Below are 18988 nucleotides of genomic sequence, written 5' to 3'. Positions count from 1 at the left end.
TCTACTTTTAATGTATCTTTCTATTTACCTATTGTTAACTTTTTTTATTGATGCTATTGAACTAAGTCACGTGTATTTTTTAATATAATGGACCACAATGGAAATAAGTACATGCACTTTCTTGTCTATATATTATGTTTATTTGCACAAACATTTTAATATTGAATAAACAAATCAAATCACTCAGTTCTACTGTGGGGGCGAACAGTGGTCTCACTTGAGGAGACACTGCACTCAGTACACCATCGTCATGCTAGTTTTCCGAAAGCTGCATAAGGGACTCCCTCTCCTCTCCTCTTCACTGAGTGCACAACTCGCACTTTATTTGTTGTGTCTGCGCGCGGGGACGTGGCTGCGTGCACACACAGCGCGCGCGCGGCAGTTAGCGGAAGTGCCGTGTGCAGAGGGAGCACGTGGGAAAGCACTGACTGTCATTCTTCCAATTCATGATGACGAATTCTTTCAGAATTAAATTTATAATATTAGTTAAATGTATGTTTTGTCTGTGAATTAACTTAGCAAAGAAATATTTTGATCCGTTTACGTTTACATTTAAAAATAACACAACCTTCTTTAAATATTCCTAAAAAGAAAGATAAATAACCTAATAAATGTTATATATATATATATATATATATATATATATATATATATATATATATATATATATTTTATAGCCCATAAACTTTGATAATTTTGAAGAATAAGATCAAATTATATAAAGACATTAATATTTATTTATTTATTTATTTATTTATTGATTGATTGATTGATTTATAGGAGAAGTTTATCAATTGGGACGAAAGTCCTGTAGCTTCCACCTGTCACAAGTTTTAGTTTTAGAAATTTTATATAAATATTTAATATATATATTGAGTGATCAAAGCAAAACGGTAGTTACAAAGAAATTAAAATGAACCTCTTTTACAAAAACAATTAAACTTATTTAAATACATAACCTATTTGAATGAAGTTTATCTGAGTGTATATATATATATATATATATATATATATATATATATATATATATATATATATACTCTTTCTCAAAAGGCGTGTCTTTTCTCATTCTAATTTCTTGGAGATTAAATGAGATTAAGTAGAATGAGATTTTAAAAAAAATCTGGGATAGATAGGCTAGATCAATAAATAATCAATCAATGAATGAATCAATTGCTTTTAAAGTGTTTGTAGTTTATTCATGAATGAATGAAGAAGGGTTCAGTGAGTGATCAAAGCAAAACGGTAGTTACAAAGAAATTAAAATGAACCTCTTTTACAAAAACAATTAAACTTATTTAAATACATAACCTACTTGAATGAAGTTTATCTGATTATATTCTATCCATTTATGTTTTATCCGTTTATTTTTACGTCATTAAAAACGGACTTGTTTAAATATTGAACTTCCTAAACTATCGCAATTTAAGAAACATGTAATTAACTACTATCATAATCAACTGTCACCGTACAAACCTCATTAACTCTTTACTTGACTATCGAACCCTATTTTATAGCCCATAAACTTTGATAATTTTGAAGAATAAGATCAAATTATATAAAGACATTAATATTTATTTATTTATTTATTTATTTATTTATAGGAGAAGTTTATCAATTGGGACGAAAGTCCTGTAGCTTCCACCTGTCACAAGTTTTAGTTTTAGAAATTTTATCATTACCTGCTTATTGTTTTATTTTATTGTAACTGTATTTATATATATTAGCATGTATATAGTGGACCACTGGTGGCTTTTGGACGGCAAGCCGTCGGTGGTATGCCAGCCGTGGTCCGAAGTCGGGCCGCTGCCACTCTTAGAAAAAAAGGTTCTTGGGGGTGCTATATAGAACCCTGTGAGTTCAATTCAGGGAAAATGGAACCTTTTCCAGCGAAAGGTGCTATTTTAGGCACGTGAAGATTTATTTGATTTCCAAAGAACCTTTCCAACGGCAACCATTCACTTCAAGCGTTCATTGGTAAGTGACTACGATTTTTGTCCTTCCGTGTATTTTCTTTATAACACCAATGAAAAATACCTTAAGTGGTGCTTTCCCTTTAATAACGTGGTGTGTTTGTTTGAGCGTCAAGGGGTGTGTCGTGTGTGTAAATGTTGTACTCATTGGTTTTGAACGTCAAGGGGCGTTAACTTTGTCAACGTCAGCTCCGCAGATGTTAGCTTGTTAGCTAGCGGATATATAACTTTTGTTCACTGGCATTAAAAAGGCTACAGATGTCAACATTACTGGATACAACAGGGAGTATCATACATATTGTGTTTTATTTGTTTTCGTTGTGTGTATGAGCGTTTGTGAGGGCCAAGATGCCACATATATTTAAATCCATGTAATTTCCATAGTGTAATGGAATGTACAGATACACTTTATTGTTCTGCCACTGCCTGATGTCTAAAGTGCTGCTATATGAGACCTGCTCCATCAGTCAGTGAAAGTGAATGTAGCCTTTGAAAGTGAATGTACAAAAGTACCAAGAGAATTGTGTGTAATTGGCAATGTCAGGATGTCAGTTCGAAAACAGGTGGTGACAAAACAACAAAATGCTGTCTATAAATACTGCACCTTGAATTTATTTATTTATTTATTTATTTATTTATTTAACACCTACATTGCAATGATTTAAAGTGAGTACTTTTTTGACACCCTGTAGTGCTGTGAAGTACATTCAGAATTTTGAGCACTTTCACAATTTTGTGGTGTGTGTGTATTCTTTCTAGGAAACATGGTTGATGCGTGGTCCACCCATGAGGTCTGTCTGTGGCTGGAGCAGAATTCTTTAAGCGAGGCTAAACAGATCTTCTTTGGTAACACACCCAATTTTTTATGATAATGGAGCGTTTTTTTCGATGTGGATTTTGTAGTGTTGTGAAGTTCACTATCCCAAAATATCTCAGCCACTTGCAGCTCACGCACCAATACCAACCTGATTTCCAAGCACAATGTGTTGTTGAGGCATGCAGAAAAACGTACAAAAGTGTTGGAGCCTTGAGGATACACTTATACAGACACCACAGGAACTATGTGCAAACAAAAACTGTGCCTCATGAAGAAATCAATTCGGAACCTGAATCGGACTCTGATCTAGACCAAAATGTAGAAGACCAATCTACTATTGAAAATGACAGCGAGCAGGTGGATTTAAATACCTTGCTCTCAGGTCTTCAGAAGCATGTGGCACTTTTTATATTAAATCTTCAAGAGAAGCACCTCCTCCCCAAAATTACTCAAGACACAATTGTTGAAAATCTTCAATTTGTACTGCAATTTTTTCAGCAACATTACAATGATCTCATTAAGTTCCACTTGGATCAGTCGGGTTTCAGATTAAAAGACCATGAGGAATTGGACAATCTACTGTCAAATGAAACTGTTTTTGACCGTGCATTTGAGCATGTTAAATCTGAGTACAGATTAATACAGTTTAGTAGGGAGAATCTGGATTTTGTGGAGCCAATTCGCTATGTCCTTGATGTTAATAGCAGGGGAAAGGAAGACAGTTTCCAATATGTGCCACTGAATGATGTTTTAAAGGTTTTTTTGGAGAAAGAGGACATTTTTTATTCTTTTCAAAGAGGATGTGAGAAGGTTTCAAATGATTTTTTGGAAGATTTCACGGACGGTAGTTTTTTCCAAACTCCACCATTTTGTGGTGATCCAAGTATTCTGCGTATTCACCTATACACCGATGAATTTGAAGTTGTTAATCCATTAGGTGCTAAAAAAGCAATACATAAAGTAACGGCCTTTTACTTTACTATTGGAAATCTTGAACAAAAATACAAGTCCCAATTACGGCACATACATCTGTGTCTTTTGATTCGACATCAGCTCTTTCAGAAGTATCCTCATAAGGACATTTTACGTCCTCTCCTACTTGATCTGAAGGAGTTATTTACAAAGGGAATTGACATTTGTGTGGATGACAGACACCATGTTTTGAAGGGGGCTCTAGCAACTATTTCTGCTGACAATTTGTCTGCCCACTACTTAGCAGGATTCACATGCTGTTTTAACAGTGGCCGTGTGTGCAGATTTTGCATGACCGCATATAGCGACTTGAAGACCCATGTTAATGAAGAAGGAGTTCAAATTAGGTCTTCAGATGTCCACAAGTACCACCTAACTGCCCTTGAAGAAAACAGTCAGTTAACAAAACAGACCTATGGTGTAGTGAAGGAGTGTCCGTTCACTGAGCTGAACTACTTTGATGTCACACGACAATTTCCACCAGATTTAATGCATGATTTTTTAGAGGGTGTCATACCAATTGTTGTTTGTAAAGTCATCACTGCACTTCATCAGTTGAAAATTGTGACACTGAATGACATTAACTCAGAGCTGGAAGCATTCAAGATTGGGAAAAATGATAGAGGTAACATTCCACAGACACTACCGCAGAGTGTACTGAAACAGAAGTTAACTGGATCAGCAGCACAAAACCTGTGTTTATTCCGGATTCTACCACTCCTTATTGGCCATTATATTCCAGAAGGTGACACACACTGGGATATTTATCTCAAGTGCAGAGAAATAGGTGACATAATCCTCGCTCCCTGCGTCAGGAAAAGCACTATTCCTTTCCTCACTCTTCAAATTGGTGAATTTCTCTCCTCTTTCAAGACTGTTTTCCCAGAGACCTTCACCCCTAAATTGCACTATCTTATTCACTATCCTCGTCTGATGTTGGAATTTGGTCCACTGAAACAGCTGTGGTGCATGCGCTTTGAGGGTAAACATCAGTATTTTAAGAGGTTATCCCACAACACCAGCAACTTCAAAAATCTTTGTCACACCCTAGCTAAAAGACACCAGCTGCGCCAGTGTTGGGAATTGACATCCTTGGACATTCTCCGCCAGAGCTCATACACTGAAGGTGAACGTCAAGTCCCATTCGCTTCTCTTCCATTGGACATTCAGGAAGGTATTGCATTAAAGAGTGGTGTTGAAGACATACCAGCACATGAGAGAGTAGGAGTTGTTAGCACTCTACTGACCAACAACTGTACGTACAAAGAAGGTGACAACATCGTAATTGATGTGGTAGAGGAGGACATTCCCATCTTCATGAGATTAGCGAAGCTTAGTCAGTTCAGAAGTCTTTGGCTTATCTTTGGAAAATTACGTACCCCCAAGAATTTCAGTTGTCACTACCATGCCTTCTCTTTGGAGGAACAAAAGGAATGGGTTGTTGTTCATCCAGGGGATGAAAAAGATTATCATTCTCTGGATAGCTATATCATTGATGATAACATGTTCCTTCCACTTCATCATTGCGTGCAGAGGTAAAATCCTGCCTAAAAGTGGATTTACAATTTAAAAATCGATTTGTTAAAAATTATATAGGTAGGCCTACTGTATGACTATCCCCTTATTGGAAATGCATTGTTTGTAATTCTTATATCAACAGAACAACAGATTGATGGGGAAACACTACTGGGACTAACAGAGCGGATGGTAGAAAAACTGTTTCCCATCATGAAACACCAGGTCTTGTTTTTGAAAGAGTTGGAGAAGTTGCGCAGCACATCATCAGCACAGTAATTACCAAATTACATTACTTGTCAGCATTAAATGGATAATTTCTTGCCATGAATGCTGTTACACCAAATTGTTGTCTTTCCTGTCTATAGAAAATCCAATCCAACATGTGACACACTACCTGTAGAGTCAAATACTCAGTAAGTCTACAGCACTTCAGTGTTATCTTACTTAAATGCCTCCGCCCTTCTGAGAAAATGTTTTATGACAAAAGGAAAAAGACTAATGGTATCTGTCTCTATTTATGTTTGTAGTCAACAAGCTCATGTGTCATGGCCAGCACTGTATACCCTGCCTGTTATGCCACCAGAGCTACAGGAAGCTCTACACAGAAAAGATCCATCTTTCAAAAAAAAGGATAAATCACACTTGAGAGCATTGTTAATACAAGTTCTATTTGACCACATAACAACGTACACATGGTATTGTTAGCCTTGATCTATACTCACGTTCTCATTATTTGGTTTTAGTAGGAATGTTGGAATAGTCAGAATGGGTTTAATTTAAGAACACTTTTATTCTGTGAATTTTCAGGTACCCTAACCATAAAAAATACACCGATGTTCTCGGATGTCTGATCACCAGATTTCCCTTTTTGAGAGACCACAGCAGCACTGGATATGTAAGTTCTTTCTTACCCTTTTTTAAAACTTTCTTTATGTCAAACACAGCATATCTAGTTCAGTTACTTAACTATATGTCAACATGTACAGGATACCTTGCTGGAGTGCTTAAGGAACAAGTTTAAAAAGGAAAGGTCTCCCTTGGTGAACTTCCCAAAAGTTATGGAGATGAAGAGGAAGTTTGGGACAAAGAAACAGCGAAGTGTAGACCATGAGTCTCTGGAGGACTCACCTGCATATCAGGTACTAACATCAGGGTCTGCTTTTCAGCTTGCTGGTCAGTGTGGTCATTGTTTACCAGTGCAGTTCAGAAATTTGACCATTATCTAAACACTAATTTCAGAGGGCAAAGAGACGCAGGACAGAAGCAATCCAGGCATGTTGGGGGAGCTTGGATCCAACACAAGAGGTGCACAAAATATGAGTGATTTAAACACTGCTCATTGCTCACATGATTCCTGTACATTGCATGAGTCCTGTATATTGCACATTACTCACTTGTGGATGTTTTTTAGATTGTAGTGGAACTTGAGAGTGTTGGGGAGGATGACCTGAGTTTTCAGGAACATCTAAATGCGATTAATAATGAGCTACGCCGGCGACAGCCAGATCTAACACAAATCATGGATAGGATGAAGCGCACTCTTTATAAAAGGGTTGAAGTCACGGCCAAGCCAACAGGCGAAGTCATGCAGATGTTCCCCTTTTTTCAGATTCCCGAACTGGTGAGAAGCGAATTTTAAATACTGTAAAAGACAGTCTGGTCAAACTGACAACCTTAAACAACCTCACTCTCTCTCAAAATGCGTGTGTGTGTTTGTTGCTTTGTTCTCTAGTTGCATTATGAAATGAGGCTGCGGTTCGGTCAGGACATGGAGCTAAATCTCCAGAATGCCCTCACAACAATCACGGCAAACATCATCAGGGCGGCTCAGCAGGGGAACCACAAGGAACAACTGACCACCTGGCTGACAGAGGCCACCACAGATGGTATGGCACCAGCTGATTTTTTTTTTTTTTTTTTTTTTTCCTTCTTCCCCACTCACACCTTCAATTACCTCTATAAAACTATGGTTTTATGAAAACAAGGTTTCTTTTGACATTTTAGATCATCTGAAGAGTGCTGCCATCCTCATCCTGCCAGAGCTCTTCAAAGAAAGATCAAAGTTTTTCTACTGCTTGGATGAGGTATGTAGTCTTTCTGTAATTAATTTGCCCCTCTTGCTTTTGTCACGACATCCAAAATTCTATCAGGACATTACATACACTTTTTGTTTTCATTCATACAGGAGCCATGCAGCCCGTTTCCAGTCATGGTCATCGACAATGCTGTGAATCCCCTCCTATGCTCCAACAATGTCTCGATCAAGATGGATGGAGTCACTGTCACAAGTGGGGAGATGGACATCCCTCATGCACTCCAATGTCTTTTGGAAATTTATTTTATTTTTGGTGTGGAGTACCCAAAGCAAATCCGACACACCTTGAGTTTTGTGGAACATTATTTTTTTAAAATTCAAAATACCCCAGTTTCTATTCCTGTCCTCAAACTCTATAACCAAATTTGTTCATGATTATTTTTAGTTTGCATGATTTTACGTCTTCACAATAAACATGAAGACCTTAACAATAATACCTAATAAATTAAAACCTTGAATGTTTCGGAGGTGTGTATTTGAATATGTATGTGTATGAGCGCTGTTTTCTTTAGTTTAGTAGTGAGTTTGTATTTGTTCCTTTCTCTATTTTAACTTTAAAATGTTTGAACTTTGGAGTGTATTTCACTTTTTTTAACAATACAGTTGGTCTTAAAAACCACCTCTCTGTTCCTTTCTTTAATATGATTTTACAGCTTAAAGATTTGCCTTCTAATTGGATATTTTATGTAAAATAATAGCTGCAGTGTTATACATTTTACATTTATAATGTGATGATAAAATATTAAATGTAGTTGCAATACAATAACAATATGAATAATCATCACAATCATTATCATAATAAGCAGCCTTTTAAGGGTGCCTTTTTAGCACCCTTTTTTTAAATAACAAAGAACCATTTAGGGTTCTTTTTATTGAACCCTCTTAAATGGTTCTATATAGACCCTTTTGAGGGTGTCATATATGTACCAAGCTATAGAACCCTTAAAGGTTCCATTTGGAACCTTTTGTTTTAATAGTGTAGCACAAATCACAGCTCGGGGCGTGAGTGGCTTTTGGTTGGCGCCCCGCGATGGTGCGCGAGGATTCGAATCCACTGCGCAAGACAGTGGCGGCTCGCCATCCTTGGACCGCTGAAGGACCGCTACCCATAGACGACAACGGACGGAAGAACCAGCCACAACTTAATAGGACTAGGTAAGTACACCATCTTCTTATCTCTTCTAAAATTATCATATACAAAAACTATAGTAAACGTAATGCTAGCCTACACTTCAAAACTTCGTGAACTGTTGTGGTATGACGTTTCTGACAGCAAGACAGAGACAAACTCATTCATTAGGACTCGTTCAGAAAACGGACGTGATGGCTTACCATAGTTTGACATAATTAGCCAACGAAGGATAAATAAAGTAGCCTACATATCACCCTCGTATATGCACCTGGGGTGAAGTGTTTTTATTCACATATGAGAAAGGGGGGAAATTACTTTGGCTATCCGAAAGTGTACTCGCCTGTATTAAGACACCCTCTGCCCCTTGGCTGTGCCTAGAAATTCTATCCACGAAACTTTACTTAATTACACTAAACTTCACCTCAATAATGGTAACCTCTACCTCAGTAACTCTCCTTTACCTCAGTAAGGCTAAACTTTACCTCATTATTGCTAACCTTTATGAAATAACACTTTTTTTGCCTCAGTAACACTAACATTTACCTCAGTAATGCTGTGTTATCTTAATGCTAACTTTTATTTAATAACACTAATTTTTACCTCAGTAACACTAACCTTTACTCAATAACACCATTTACCTCAGTAATGCTAAGTGTTATCTTAATGCTAACCTTTATTTAATAACACTAATTTTTACCTCAGTAACACTAACCTTTACTCAATAACACCAACATTTACCTCAGTAATGCTAAGTGTTATCTTAATAATGCTAACCTTTATTTAATAACACTAACTTTTACCTCAGTAACACTAACCTTTACTCAATAACACCAACATTTACCTCAGTAATGCTAAGTGTTATCTTAATAATGCTAACCTTTATTTAATAACACTAACTTTTACCTCAGTAACACTAACCTTTACTCAATAACACCAACATTTACCTCAGTAATGCTAAGTGTTATCTTAATAATGCTAACCTTTATTTAATAACACTAATTTTTACCTCAGTAACACTAACCTTTACTCAATAACACCAACATTTACCTCAGTAATGCTAAGTGTTATCTTAATAATGCTAACCTTTATTTAATAACACTAATTTTTACCTCAGTAACACTAACCTTTACTCAATAACACCAACATTTACCTCAGTAATGCTAAGTGTTATCTTAATAATGCTAACCTTTATTTAATAACACTAATTTTTACCTCAGTAACACTAACCTTTACTCAATAACACCAACATTTACCTCAGTAACGCTAATCTCTAATTTATTAACACTAAACTTACTAATTCTTCATTACCCTAACTGACAATCAGTTTTGCATGTAGATTGATGTAGCCTTTGCTAGGCAAACCTGTCCGACTTTTTAAAAATGAAGGCAACTTTATTGGTTAATAGATGACAGATGGGGTTTAACATTTGTCCTGTGACAAAAAAAAAAGTTTCAGGTCAGCACAGCAACTTTCCTCGCCTTGGCTGTCCATGGTTGTTAGCCTAGCTATCATAGCTATCGCCCCGATATTGTTTTGTTTCTGGAGTTCATGTCTGCATCCGCTGGTGTTTTGAGGCAGCTACTGCAACTGATGTGTAGACAACATCGGGGTTCCCGCGGGGTCTTAAAAACCCTTAAAACATTGAATTGAAGCGTTTGGAAATGATACAAATGCCAGCCAGTGTCAGTGTATTGCCAGCAGTGATTTGTTCTACAGGCTACTAGACGTGAACGAGTATAAAATTATAAAGAAGGAAGAACAGGACTAGGCATGTAAACCTGTTCACTTTACCACAGAAATTTTAAGGAATAATAGGGCTGTGACTTTACTCACTCCTTACACCAACTCTTCTTCAATGTCGTGCACCGAAATATCACAGTATCACAGTATCAATATTTCAGGTAGGCCTTCTTCTACCGGCAGTTATGCAGTAAGCTGTAACCAAAACACGACATATGTATTTGACAGAATTTAAAATATACGCCACTCAACATGATCCCAAATGCTGATTCACATATTTAATGTTTATGAACATAGTAAAAAGAAACGTATAAAAAACATTTTGTGAACCTAGGTGATGAGAGAGAGAGAGAGTGTGTGTGAGAGAGAGAGAGAGAGAGAGAGAGAGAGAGAATGTTGATGCAGCTTTGTAATAAGACAGATGGTGATATGTTGTCTCTTTTCCCTTTACAGGTCACCAAGAGTACAAGTCTGTAAGGTAATTTGGGGTAATTTAAGGTAATAGGCAACACTTGTGGCGCAATGTCTAGTTACTGGAGTAAGAGAAGAAGGATTGCTAAAGGCGTTGAATCAGACTTACTGAGTATAGGCCTAACTTCTTCAGCAGAGTGTGGGGGGGAAGGGGTGTCATATGAAGTGACTGAGGTCCAATTTACTCATGGGGGCAGTGGGGTAGAACCCCTACCAGGACATAGTGCCCATTCAGGACAGAGCAGTGGTGGAGTTAGTGAGCAGGTCCATTCAGGACAGAGCAGTGGTGGAGTGAGTGAGCAGGTCCATTCAGGACAGAGCAGTGGTGGAGTGAGTGAGCAGGTCCATTCAGGACAGAGCAGTGGTGGAGTGAGTGAGCAGGTCCATTCAGGACAGAGCAGTGGTGGAGTGAGTGAGGATGAACAGTCCAGTGAACATGCACATGACAGTGATGGCAGTGAGGAAATCTGTTCTTCAGGCGAAGACACACGAAGTCACCTTGCTCAATGGGCAGTTAGGAGAAGGATAAGCCATGCTGCTTTGGCAGATTTATTATCTTTTCTCTCTGGAAAATTGCATGGCTTGCCAAAAAATCCTAGAACGTTACTAAAAACAAAAACCACGTATCATGTTAAAAATATTTCAGGCGGTAGCTACTATCATTTTGGCTTCGATCATGGCATTTCCTCTCATCTTGCTAACAAAAAAACTCCTTTGACTTGCCCGTCTTTAACAATCCAAGTGAACATAGATGGCCTGCCCCTCTATAAAAGCTCAAATGCACAGTTCTGGCCTATTTTAGGGCTCATTGAGTGTTTTGAGAATCGGGTACAGACAAACAGGGAGCCATTTGTTATCGGGATCTACTTTGGAAATCAGAAACCTACAACACTAGAGTTTCTAGATGAGTTTGTCAGTGACGCACGTGTTCTTGAGAGAGATGGCTTTTTTTACCAGGGTGCTTCTATCGCTATAGCATTGTCAGCAGTGGTCTGTGACGCGCCTGCACGGGCATTTATCCGAAGGTCAAAGGGACACACTGGGTTCTACAGTTGTCACAAATGCCATCAAAAGGGAGTGACATACCAAGGAAGAATGACCTTTCCACAATCAGATGCACCACCTAGACTGGACAGCGAAACATTTGATGAGTTTAGTGATGAGCAGCATTTCACAGGATTTAGTCCATTCAATCTTTTGTCAGTTGGAATAGTCACACAGTTTCCTCATGACTATATGCATGTGGTGTGCTTAGGGGTAGTGCGGAAACTGTTATACTTCTGGATGAGGAAGCCATTGCACACTCGAGTAGGTACAGCTGTCGTGCAGGAGGTGTCAACTACGCTTTTGGGTTATCGCTCATATTTCCCCATTGAATTCAACCGGAAGCCCCGAACTCTTACTGATTTTGAGAGGTGGAAAGCTACTGAGCTTCGCTCATTCCTGCTATACACTGGGCCAGCTTGCTTAAAGGGCAGAGTACCAGCAGCAATTTACAACAACTTCATGTTGCTGTCTGTGGCCATGACTATTTTACTTAGTGTATCTTTAGTGGGAGATTATGCTGACTATGCACACAGTCTACTCTTGGCATTTGTGAAACACTGCAACCAACTGTATGGTAGGGAGTACATTGGGTACAATATGCATGCCTTACTCCACCTCAGTGAGGAAACAAAGACATATGGAGCGTTAGACAACATATCCTGCTTCCCTTTCAAAAATTTCCTCGGCCAGCTAAAAACAACGATCCGGAAACCCAACAAGCCCCTAGAGCAGGTCATTCGTCGCTTGTCTGAAAAAAGGTTTAAGTCCAGTGAGTGTCTAAGTATCGAGTCAGGCCTAACAATGGAACATTACAGTGGCCCTGTACCACCGCATCTTACTGCCATAAAACAATTTAAAAGAATGCATGTTCAGAGGGTCATCATTCAGGTCTCAACAAGTGACAGTTGTGTGGAGTTAGCGGGGGGAAGGATAGTGGTCATCGAAAACATCATAGTTGACAACAAGGCAGAAGTGCACATAGTGTTTAGGTCCTTCTCAAAGCTCTGCAACCTCTTTGACTACCCACTCGAGTCATCTGAAGTTGGCATCTACCATCTGTCTGCCCTGACACCTCAACTGCATCACACTCTAGCTGCACACATAGAGAGAAAATATGTCCTCCTTCCAGTTAAGGATGGCTTTGCTGGGCTACCAATGTTGCATCAGTAGGATTGCTGTTTTTTATGTTGGTGTAAGTGTTCAAATCACAATTTTGTTCAGGTGATATATTCAGGTTTCCCATCTCATTTAGGAAATGCTGTAGCTGTAGGAATTGATTATTAAGATGCCTTGGCAAGCCCACTTAAGTGTAACTATTTCTTCTTTCCACAGAAATGTATGTAGCCGTTTCCTTCCCCGCGGAGGGCTTGTTTTTTGTGGTGCCTGTTTCATGGCTCATAGAAGATAAATGTTACTGGCCTCCCTTTAAAACGCTGGACAAGGTAAAAAAGGCTGCCCTACAAAATGAAACCCCTGACCCCAACTGTTGGACACTTCATCCAGTTGAGGTGCTTAAAGTTAAAGGTAGGCTCGGTTGTATATTTAAATATCATAATGCAGCATTTTGATTTGGGAGAAAAGGAGACAATTCAAGTATTTGAATTTTGCTTGTTTGCTATTGTTGTTTTTTTTTATGTAGACACATACGAAAAGGCCCACGGCCACTACCTTAAAGCAAAAAGAGGAGAGAAGCTGGAGACAGATGAGGAGACCATGAAAAGAAAAAGAAAGTAAGATAATATTTGCATCATACTAGTCACTAATATATAAACGGAGGTAGATTGACTGAATTACATAGGCAGCATGTGATCTAGACAGGTTTGACACAATCTACCAAATAACTACTGAATTACTCACAAATATATCAAAATATGCATAAATACTAAGTCAACTCAATCAATACAACAATATTTAATTACTTTGGTCATTTATGCAAAGAAATACTGAATTCGCTTAGATGAGGTAACAAACTTCTCAAAGTGAGGTGAAGCTGAATCATGGCATCTGAGTAAGTAACCAACATGCAGGAGCCTCCTGTTCGATGTTCTACATCGACCTACATTGCTTGGCAGACATGAGGTCATATCCTGAAACTAGAAATATCAACATAAGGGTTCTTCAAGGTGAACTAAGGAAGTGGACTATATAAACCAGACTACTTGTCTGGTTTATATAGCCTTTTCTATATTTTTAACTAACCATAAATATTATTTGTACCAATGATATTGCCCTCAATGTCACATTCTTTAACATTTTGTAACTTGTGTAATCTCTAGGCCAAACATGAAATTCATCCAATCCAGTGATGAAGACGATGACCGTCCCTATTTCCCTCCGGCTCCAAAAATTCGGCGACTGCCAGAGAAAATTTCTGTACCAAATTCAGGTTAGTGATATCTCTGAAAAGAAATTCATTTTTCTTTTTTCATGGTCTCTGTTACTTTTCATTTTGTGTTGCCTTACATTTCATGCACCCACATTTGACACAGGCCTTCTGCATATCTTCCTTTGTTTATTTTTTATGTTGCATTTGGACAAAAGTGTCAGTTAAGTATAATGTCATACCATTGCATTAAGTGTAATCATAGCATTGTATCATCTCACTAAACACGCCTTTTCATTTCCAATCTATTCAACAGAGTTTACCAGTCAGGCACCACAGGTCCCAACCACCACCACCCTGCCTCTACCACCACCACCACAACTCCCACCTCTACCACCACTACCGCAGCGCCCACCCAGCCATGAAGGTAAATGGGTCAATGTCATTGTCAATGTCATTTATTGTGCTCTGATATCAGGTGGTACAACCACTGCTAATGCTCATAAATTAATTAGTAATTGGTAATTAATGTACTGCAATGAATATGCTTCTTAGATAACCATTTAAGTCTTAATCTCTTTCAAACAGTGTACAGTCAATCACACAGAACCCCTTCAGTCACCAGGACCAGTACTTACCCTGCAGGTAATATTGGCCACTGTGTACTTAGTACCATGATTTGGTCTTCTAATTACCATGAATACTTGTATATCATGTGTCTTTTCACTCTGTTTGCAGTGTTGTCCAACCAAGCAGCCAGTCCCCCGTTGGAAACCTCACATCTTTTTCTGACATCCAGCCATGGAGGTATACACATAATACATTGGCTATTGAAAGTCTACACCCCTGTTCAAATGCCAGGTGTTCATGATGTAAAAAAAAATGACAAAAAGAAACTATTTAACGTCATGACAACCTGGCACTTGAACAGGGGTATGTAAACTCATATGTGTACTTTATAAGTTGCTTTGGGTTTGGACAAAAGTTGCAGTAATAATCAATAATAATCATTGCCGTAATAATCTCACTAAACACGCCTTTTCATTTCCAATCTGTTCAACAGAGTTTACCAGTCAGGCACCACAGCTCCCCACCACCACCACCCTGCCTCTACCACCACCATCACCTCTACCACCACTACCACAGCTTCCAACGATTTCACCTCTGCCAGCACCACCACAGCTTCCATCGAAGTCACCTCTTTTTCGAACATCCAGCCATGGAGGTAAATACATAATACAGTGCCTATTGAAAATGTACACACCCCTGTTCAAATGCCAGGTGTTCATGATGTAAAAAAATGACAAAAAAGACAAACTATTTTATGTCATGAACCTGGCATTTGAACAGGGGTATGTAAACTTATCATACCCACTGTACACTGCGTTCCAAATTATTATGCAAATGACATTTTTCACTGGTTTTCCTAAATAAATAACTAGATGACAAGTCATCATAATTTTCAAGTCATCAACCGTTAGAGTACAAAGCAAATATTTTTGAACGAACCTTCCAATGATAACGGTATTTTTTTAAAAATTGAAAAACTGAAAATGCACTGTTCCAAATTATTATGCAAAGCAGAGTTTCAAAAGATGTTGTTCTTGTAAAGAACTGAAAATGGCCATTTATGAAATTTGAAGCATTAGCAGGTGATAATTACTGGAATCAAAACCTAGTTCAATCAAAAAATCTTACAGTTCAAGTTGCATTACTGGATGTGTAGCTGATTCAGAGCGCACACAGGTTTGTGCAGATAAAGGCACATTAAGAAAGGTTCTTCCAGATAAATACATCAGAACAAGAGAGTAAATGATAAAATACTATTACAAAGCAACAAACAAGTCACTTTTGAAGCTGCGAGTTGGAAGGTTCGTTCAAAAACATTTGCTTTGTACTCTAACGGTTGATGACTTGGAAAATTATGATGACTTGTCATTTAGTTATTTATTTTGGAAAACCAGTGAAAAATGTCATTTGCATAATAATTTGGAACGCAGTGTATGTTACTTTGTTCATTTTCTATTTTATAAGTTGCTTTGGACAAAAGTATCAGTTAAGTATAATGCCATAACATTGCATTCAGTGTAATCATAGCATTGCACCATCTCACTATTTACTAACCACATTTCCAATCTGTTCAACAGAGTTTACCAGTCAGGCACAGCATCATCCATCAAATCAGCAAATCAGCATCCAGCAAGGTAGAACTGAATTATCATTCATCTGGCACCAATATTAAAGGAGAAGCAGACTAACCCCTTAAGATACAGCCCCTGTTATAAATTAGCTGAATAGCTGTTACCAGAATGGCAATGACCAAGTCGTAATGTATTACTAAAGGCCCTATGCACTGTCATAGTGGTACTATGGCAGTAAAGTTTTTCTCAGTGGCCATTACAGCGTCCTTTTGGTGGAATGGCGTGTGTTAAGGGGCTATGAAAGTTTTGGTTTGTTTTTGTTTTGAGAAGGACACCATACATTCATCCTTGATTATGTCAATTTCAGTAACACAGGTGTTGATGTTGTTTGAAAGCTGTGTAAATGGAAACTAAGTATCTGAATTACTACATCTATACTTATACCATTTCTAATCTGTTGTCTTTGATTCATAGATTTTTGCAGACTTGTTCTGCAGCACCTCCGGACGATTGAGGAGGAGGTTAAGGAGGTTAAGCAGCAGGTGGCTGCAAATACGGCCATTCTGCAGAAGCTAGGGGGTGCTGGTGTGGCAGACCTTTGCCTCGTCCAGGAAACCAACATGCCCCTCAGTAACCTGGAGGAACTGGAGGAGCTGGAGAGGCAGCTTGGGTCTGACATTGACCTGAAAAACCAACTGGTAAGTCTGGATTTTAAAATGTTGCAATATGAATTTGAAGGCATACAAGTCTTAACCTGGCTCTCGTGATGAATGTTGCTCTGAGTTGCTCCACAAACATTTATCTGTAACTATGGCCGTAGTGCGCTTAGCCAAAGTTCCTGTCTTAAAATACCGTCTCTGGCTTAGCTCTCCAAATGTTTTATTAAAAATCCTTGCACATGATTGGAAAAAACACTTGTCTGACAATTAAAGCACTACTGTAACATTTCTGGAAATGAGTTCATTTTACACCTCTCCCTGAATTAAGTGATTTGTCGACAATGTTACATCTATGAAAGCCCTGCGAGCCGGATTGGTCAGGCTGCCTGGGTAAATCTGAAAATCCACCCAGATCCACGAGTAGCTCATAAAGCTGTGCGGAAACACACAGATCTGGCGAGAGCCAGGTGATCCCACTGATTGAGCATTGCTAAAATTGATCCCATTCCCAAGGGGAGCGATGTGTGCACAATAAATCATATATATGTTTCCAATTTTCAACATCATACCCACTGTATTTGAAGGTTACAGATGAACTATCAAACAGCTAAGATGTTTGACTGAATGTTATGCCATTGTAATTTTGGTCTTTGTATTCCAGGTGAACATACTTGCTGTTTTAGGGGGGAAAACCACCAAAGACGCGGTGAAGAGGATGTTGGGCCGTATTTTGAGGAAGTCCCTGGCGCTTCAAATAAATTGGACTGGTGCTGGAGGAAAGGTGGCGTTCAAGTCTTTACACCTGAAGAATGTGTTGCACAGTAAGCTAAAAAAAAAAACTTTTTTTTTTACATTTTGAATCATTATTGTGAAGTATTTACAACCCCTGGCAAAAGCATTTTTTTCTTACTTACTCCTTGTTTTACAACAGGAGCTGTTAGGAGAGTGGTGCACACAGCAACAGAAGAGGACCTGCAAAAAGAAGTTGCAAAGTACCTAAAGGGGGCGGCTGACCAAGAGGGAGGGAGAAAAGACAGGCAGAAAAAAGTGGGCAATGGGGAGATGGGGAATATTTGAACTAGTCATTTTATATTTATGTATTATATATTTATTATAAATTGTTCATATTTATTTATTTACTTACTTCAAACTGTAAAAACATAAAAAAAATATTGAACCTGGCTGATCTTTAAATGTGACGTTGTTAATTGTTATTTATTTGTTTGTTTATTTATTTATTTAAAACCGTAGACACATTGAAAAAACAAAAATGTATTGAACCTGGCTGGTCTTTAAATGTGATATTATAAATTATTAATTGTTATTTAGTTATTTATTTATTCATATAAAAACCGTTAACACATTAAAAATAAACAAAATGTATTGAACCTTATGTGTGGTCAGTCTGTGGGATAATATGTTTACATGTATACATTTATATTAATTTAGATCATAAATTGAATTCCATTTATATTCATTTTAATGCCTTGTTTGAATTATATGGCCATAATAAGGCTATTAAAAAAATGGTGGGTAACAATCGGTAAAAAGGCGGCCCTTTATCTGAAACCGCTTTTGAGCCGCCGGCGGACCGCCAAAGAACCGATGAGCAAAACGCCAGTGGGCCACTGGTGGGAGCCGCCGTTGGACCGACAACTCTGCCACTGGTGGGCCGCCAGTGGGCCACTGACCTATTGCTATCTGTGATTGCTAGGAGTTTAATTTATTGTAAATTGAATGTGAAATATATTTTAAAAATATTTTAAAAAATAATAAATCTGGGAGATCTGATTCGAAAAGGTTTGTGGTTTATTACTCGTGCATTTAGGAAGTGCCGTGTGCACTGAGTGACTTCAGCAAAAACACGAGCTTCTTCAAATATTGGATTTCCCACCTGCACGGATAAAATAGTTGTAAAGCAACTGAATCAAAAGGTTTTCACACTCACACACGACACAGTACAGCACTCTTATAACCCCTCACCAGGATAACAGGCTCAAGTGAGGTTTATTTCAGGAAACCCGAGTGAGATGTGCAGAAAGCGCAGTGTTTGCGCTCAGGCTGGATGGTGACGTCACTGTGGCGCTCAATGAGTGTGA

General features: G+C 38.3%; 3 protein-coding genes across 3 annotated transcripts; all 3 read left to right on the top strand.

The window, feature by feature from the left end:
- The first annotated feature begins 1955 nt into the window (after positions 1–1955).
- Positions 1956–7968, top strand: LOC132887969 (sterile alpha motif domain-containing protein 3-like). Its single transcript, XM_060923812.1, has 12 exons — positions 1956–1977; positions 2733–2819; positions 5423–5552; positions 5646–5693; positions 5808–5975; positions 6088–6175; positions 6267–6419; positions 6520–6585; positions 6692–6901; positions 7013–7166; positions 7285–7364; positions 7466–7968. Exons 2-12 carry the CDS (start codon positions 2738–2740, stop codon positions 7748–7750), a joined length of 1464 nt encoding a protein of 487 aa, XP_060779795.1. The 5' UTR covers positions 1956–1977; positions 2733–2737; the 3' UTR covers positions 7751–7968.
- Positions 7969–8360: 392 nt separating this feature from the next.
- LOC132887968 (uncharacterized) lies at positions 8361–13105 on the top strand. Its single transcript, XM_060923811.1, has 2 exons — positions 8361–8530; positions 10702–13105. Exon 2 carries the CDS (start codon positions 10771–10773, stop codon positions 12934–12936), a length of 2166 nt encoding a protein of 721 aa, XP_060779794.1. The 5' UTR covers positions 8361–8530; positions 10702–10770; the 3' UTR covers positions 12937–13105.
- LOC132888294 (actin-binding protein WASF2-like) lies at positions 9714–17966 on the top strand. The gene is made up of 12 exons (XM_060924365.1): positions 9714–10726; positions 13099–13290; positions 13406–13496; positions 14043–14152; positions 14406–14516; positions 14678–14734; positions 14828–14896; positions 15153–15314; positions 16237–16293; positions 16705–16928; positions 17551–17710; positions 17821–17966. The coding sequence occupies exons 2-12, from the start codon at positions 13101–13103 to the stop codon at positions 17964–17966; spliced, it is 1377 nt and encodes a 458-aa protein (XP_060780348.1). The 5' UTR covers positions 9714–10726; positions 13099–13100.
- Positions 17967–18988: the final 1022 nt, after the last annotated feature.

The sequence above is a fragment of the Neoarius graeffei genome, chromosome 6, assembly GCF_027579695.1.
Source record: "Neoarius graeffei isolate fNeoGra1 chromosome 6, fNeoGra1.pri, whole genome shotgun sequence".
NCBI lineage: Eukaryota > Metazoa > Chordata > Actinopteri > Siluriformes > Ariidae > Neoarius > Neoarius graeffei.
This window is presented reverse-complemented; position numbering and strand designations above follow the sequence as displayed.

What these genes read in the sequence shown, in the direction of transcription:
- LOC132887969 (XM_060923812.1), top strand. Translation starts at nt 2,738, where the DNA reads ATGGTTGATGCGTGGTCCACCCATGAGGTCTGTCTGTGGCTGGAGCAG. An exon ending in GACAGAGGCCACCACAGATG is followed by an intron (nt 7,167 to 7,284) that starts GTATGGCACCAG and finishes TTGACATTTTAG; the next exon opens with ATCATCTGAAGAGTGCTGCC. An exon ending in TTTTCTACTGCTTGGATGAG is followed by an intron (nt 7,365 to 7,465) that starts GTATGTAGTCTT and finishes TCATTCATACAG; the next exon opens with GAGCCATGCAGCCCGTTTCC.
- LOC132887968 (XM_060923811.1), top strand. Translation starts at nt 10,771, where the DNA reads ATGTCTAGTTACTGGAGTAAGAGAAGAAGGATTGCTAAAGGCGTTGAA.
- LOC132888294 (XM_060924365.1), top strand. Translation starts at nt 13,101, where the DNA reads ATGTATGTAGCCGTTTCCTTCCCCGCGGAGGGCTTGTTTTTTGTGGTG. An exon ending in GACCAGTACTTACCCTGCAG is followed by an intron (nt 14,735 to 14,827) that starts GTAATATTGGCC and finishes CTCTGTTTGCAG; the next exon opens with TGTTGTCCAACCAAGCAGCC. An exon ending in TCGAACATCCAGCCATGGAG is followed by an intron (nt 15,315 to 16,236) that starts GTAAATACATAA and finishes TCTGTTCAACAG; the next exon opens with AGTTTACCAGTCAGGCACAG.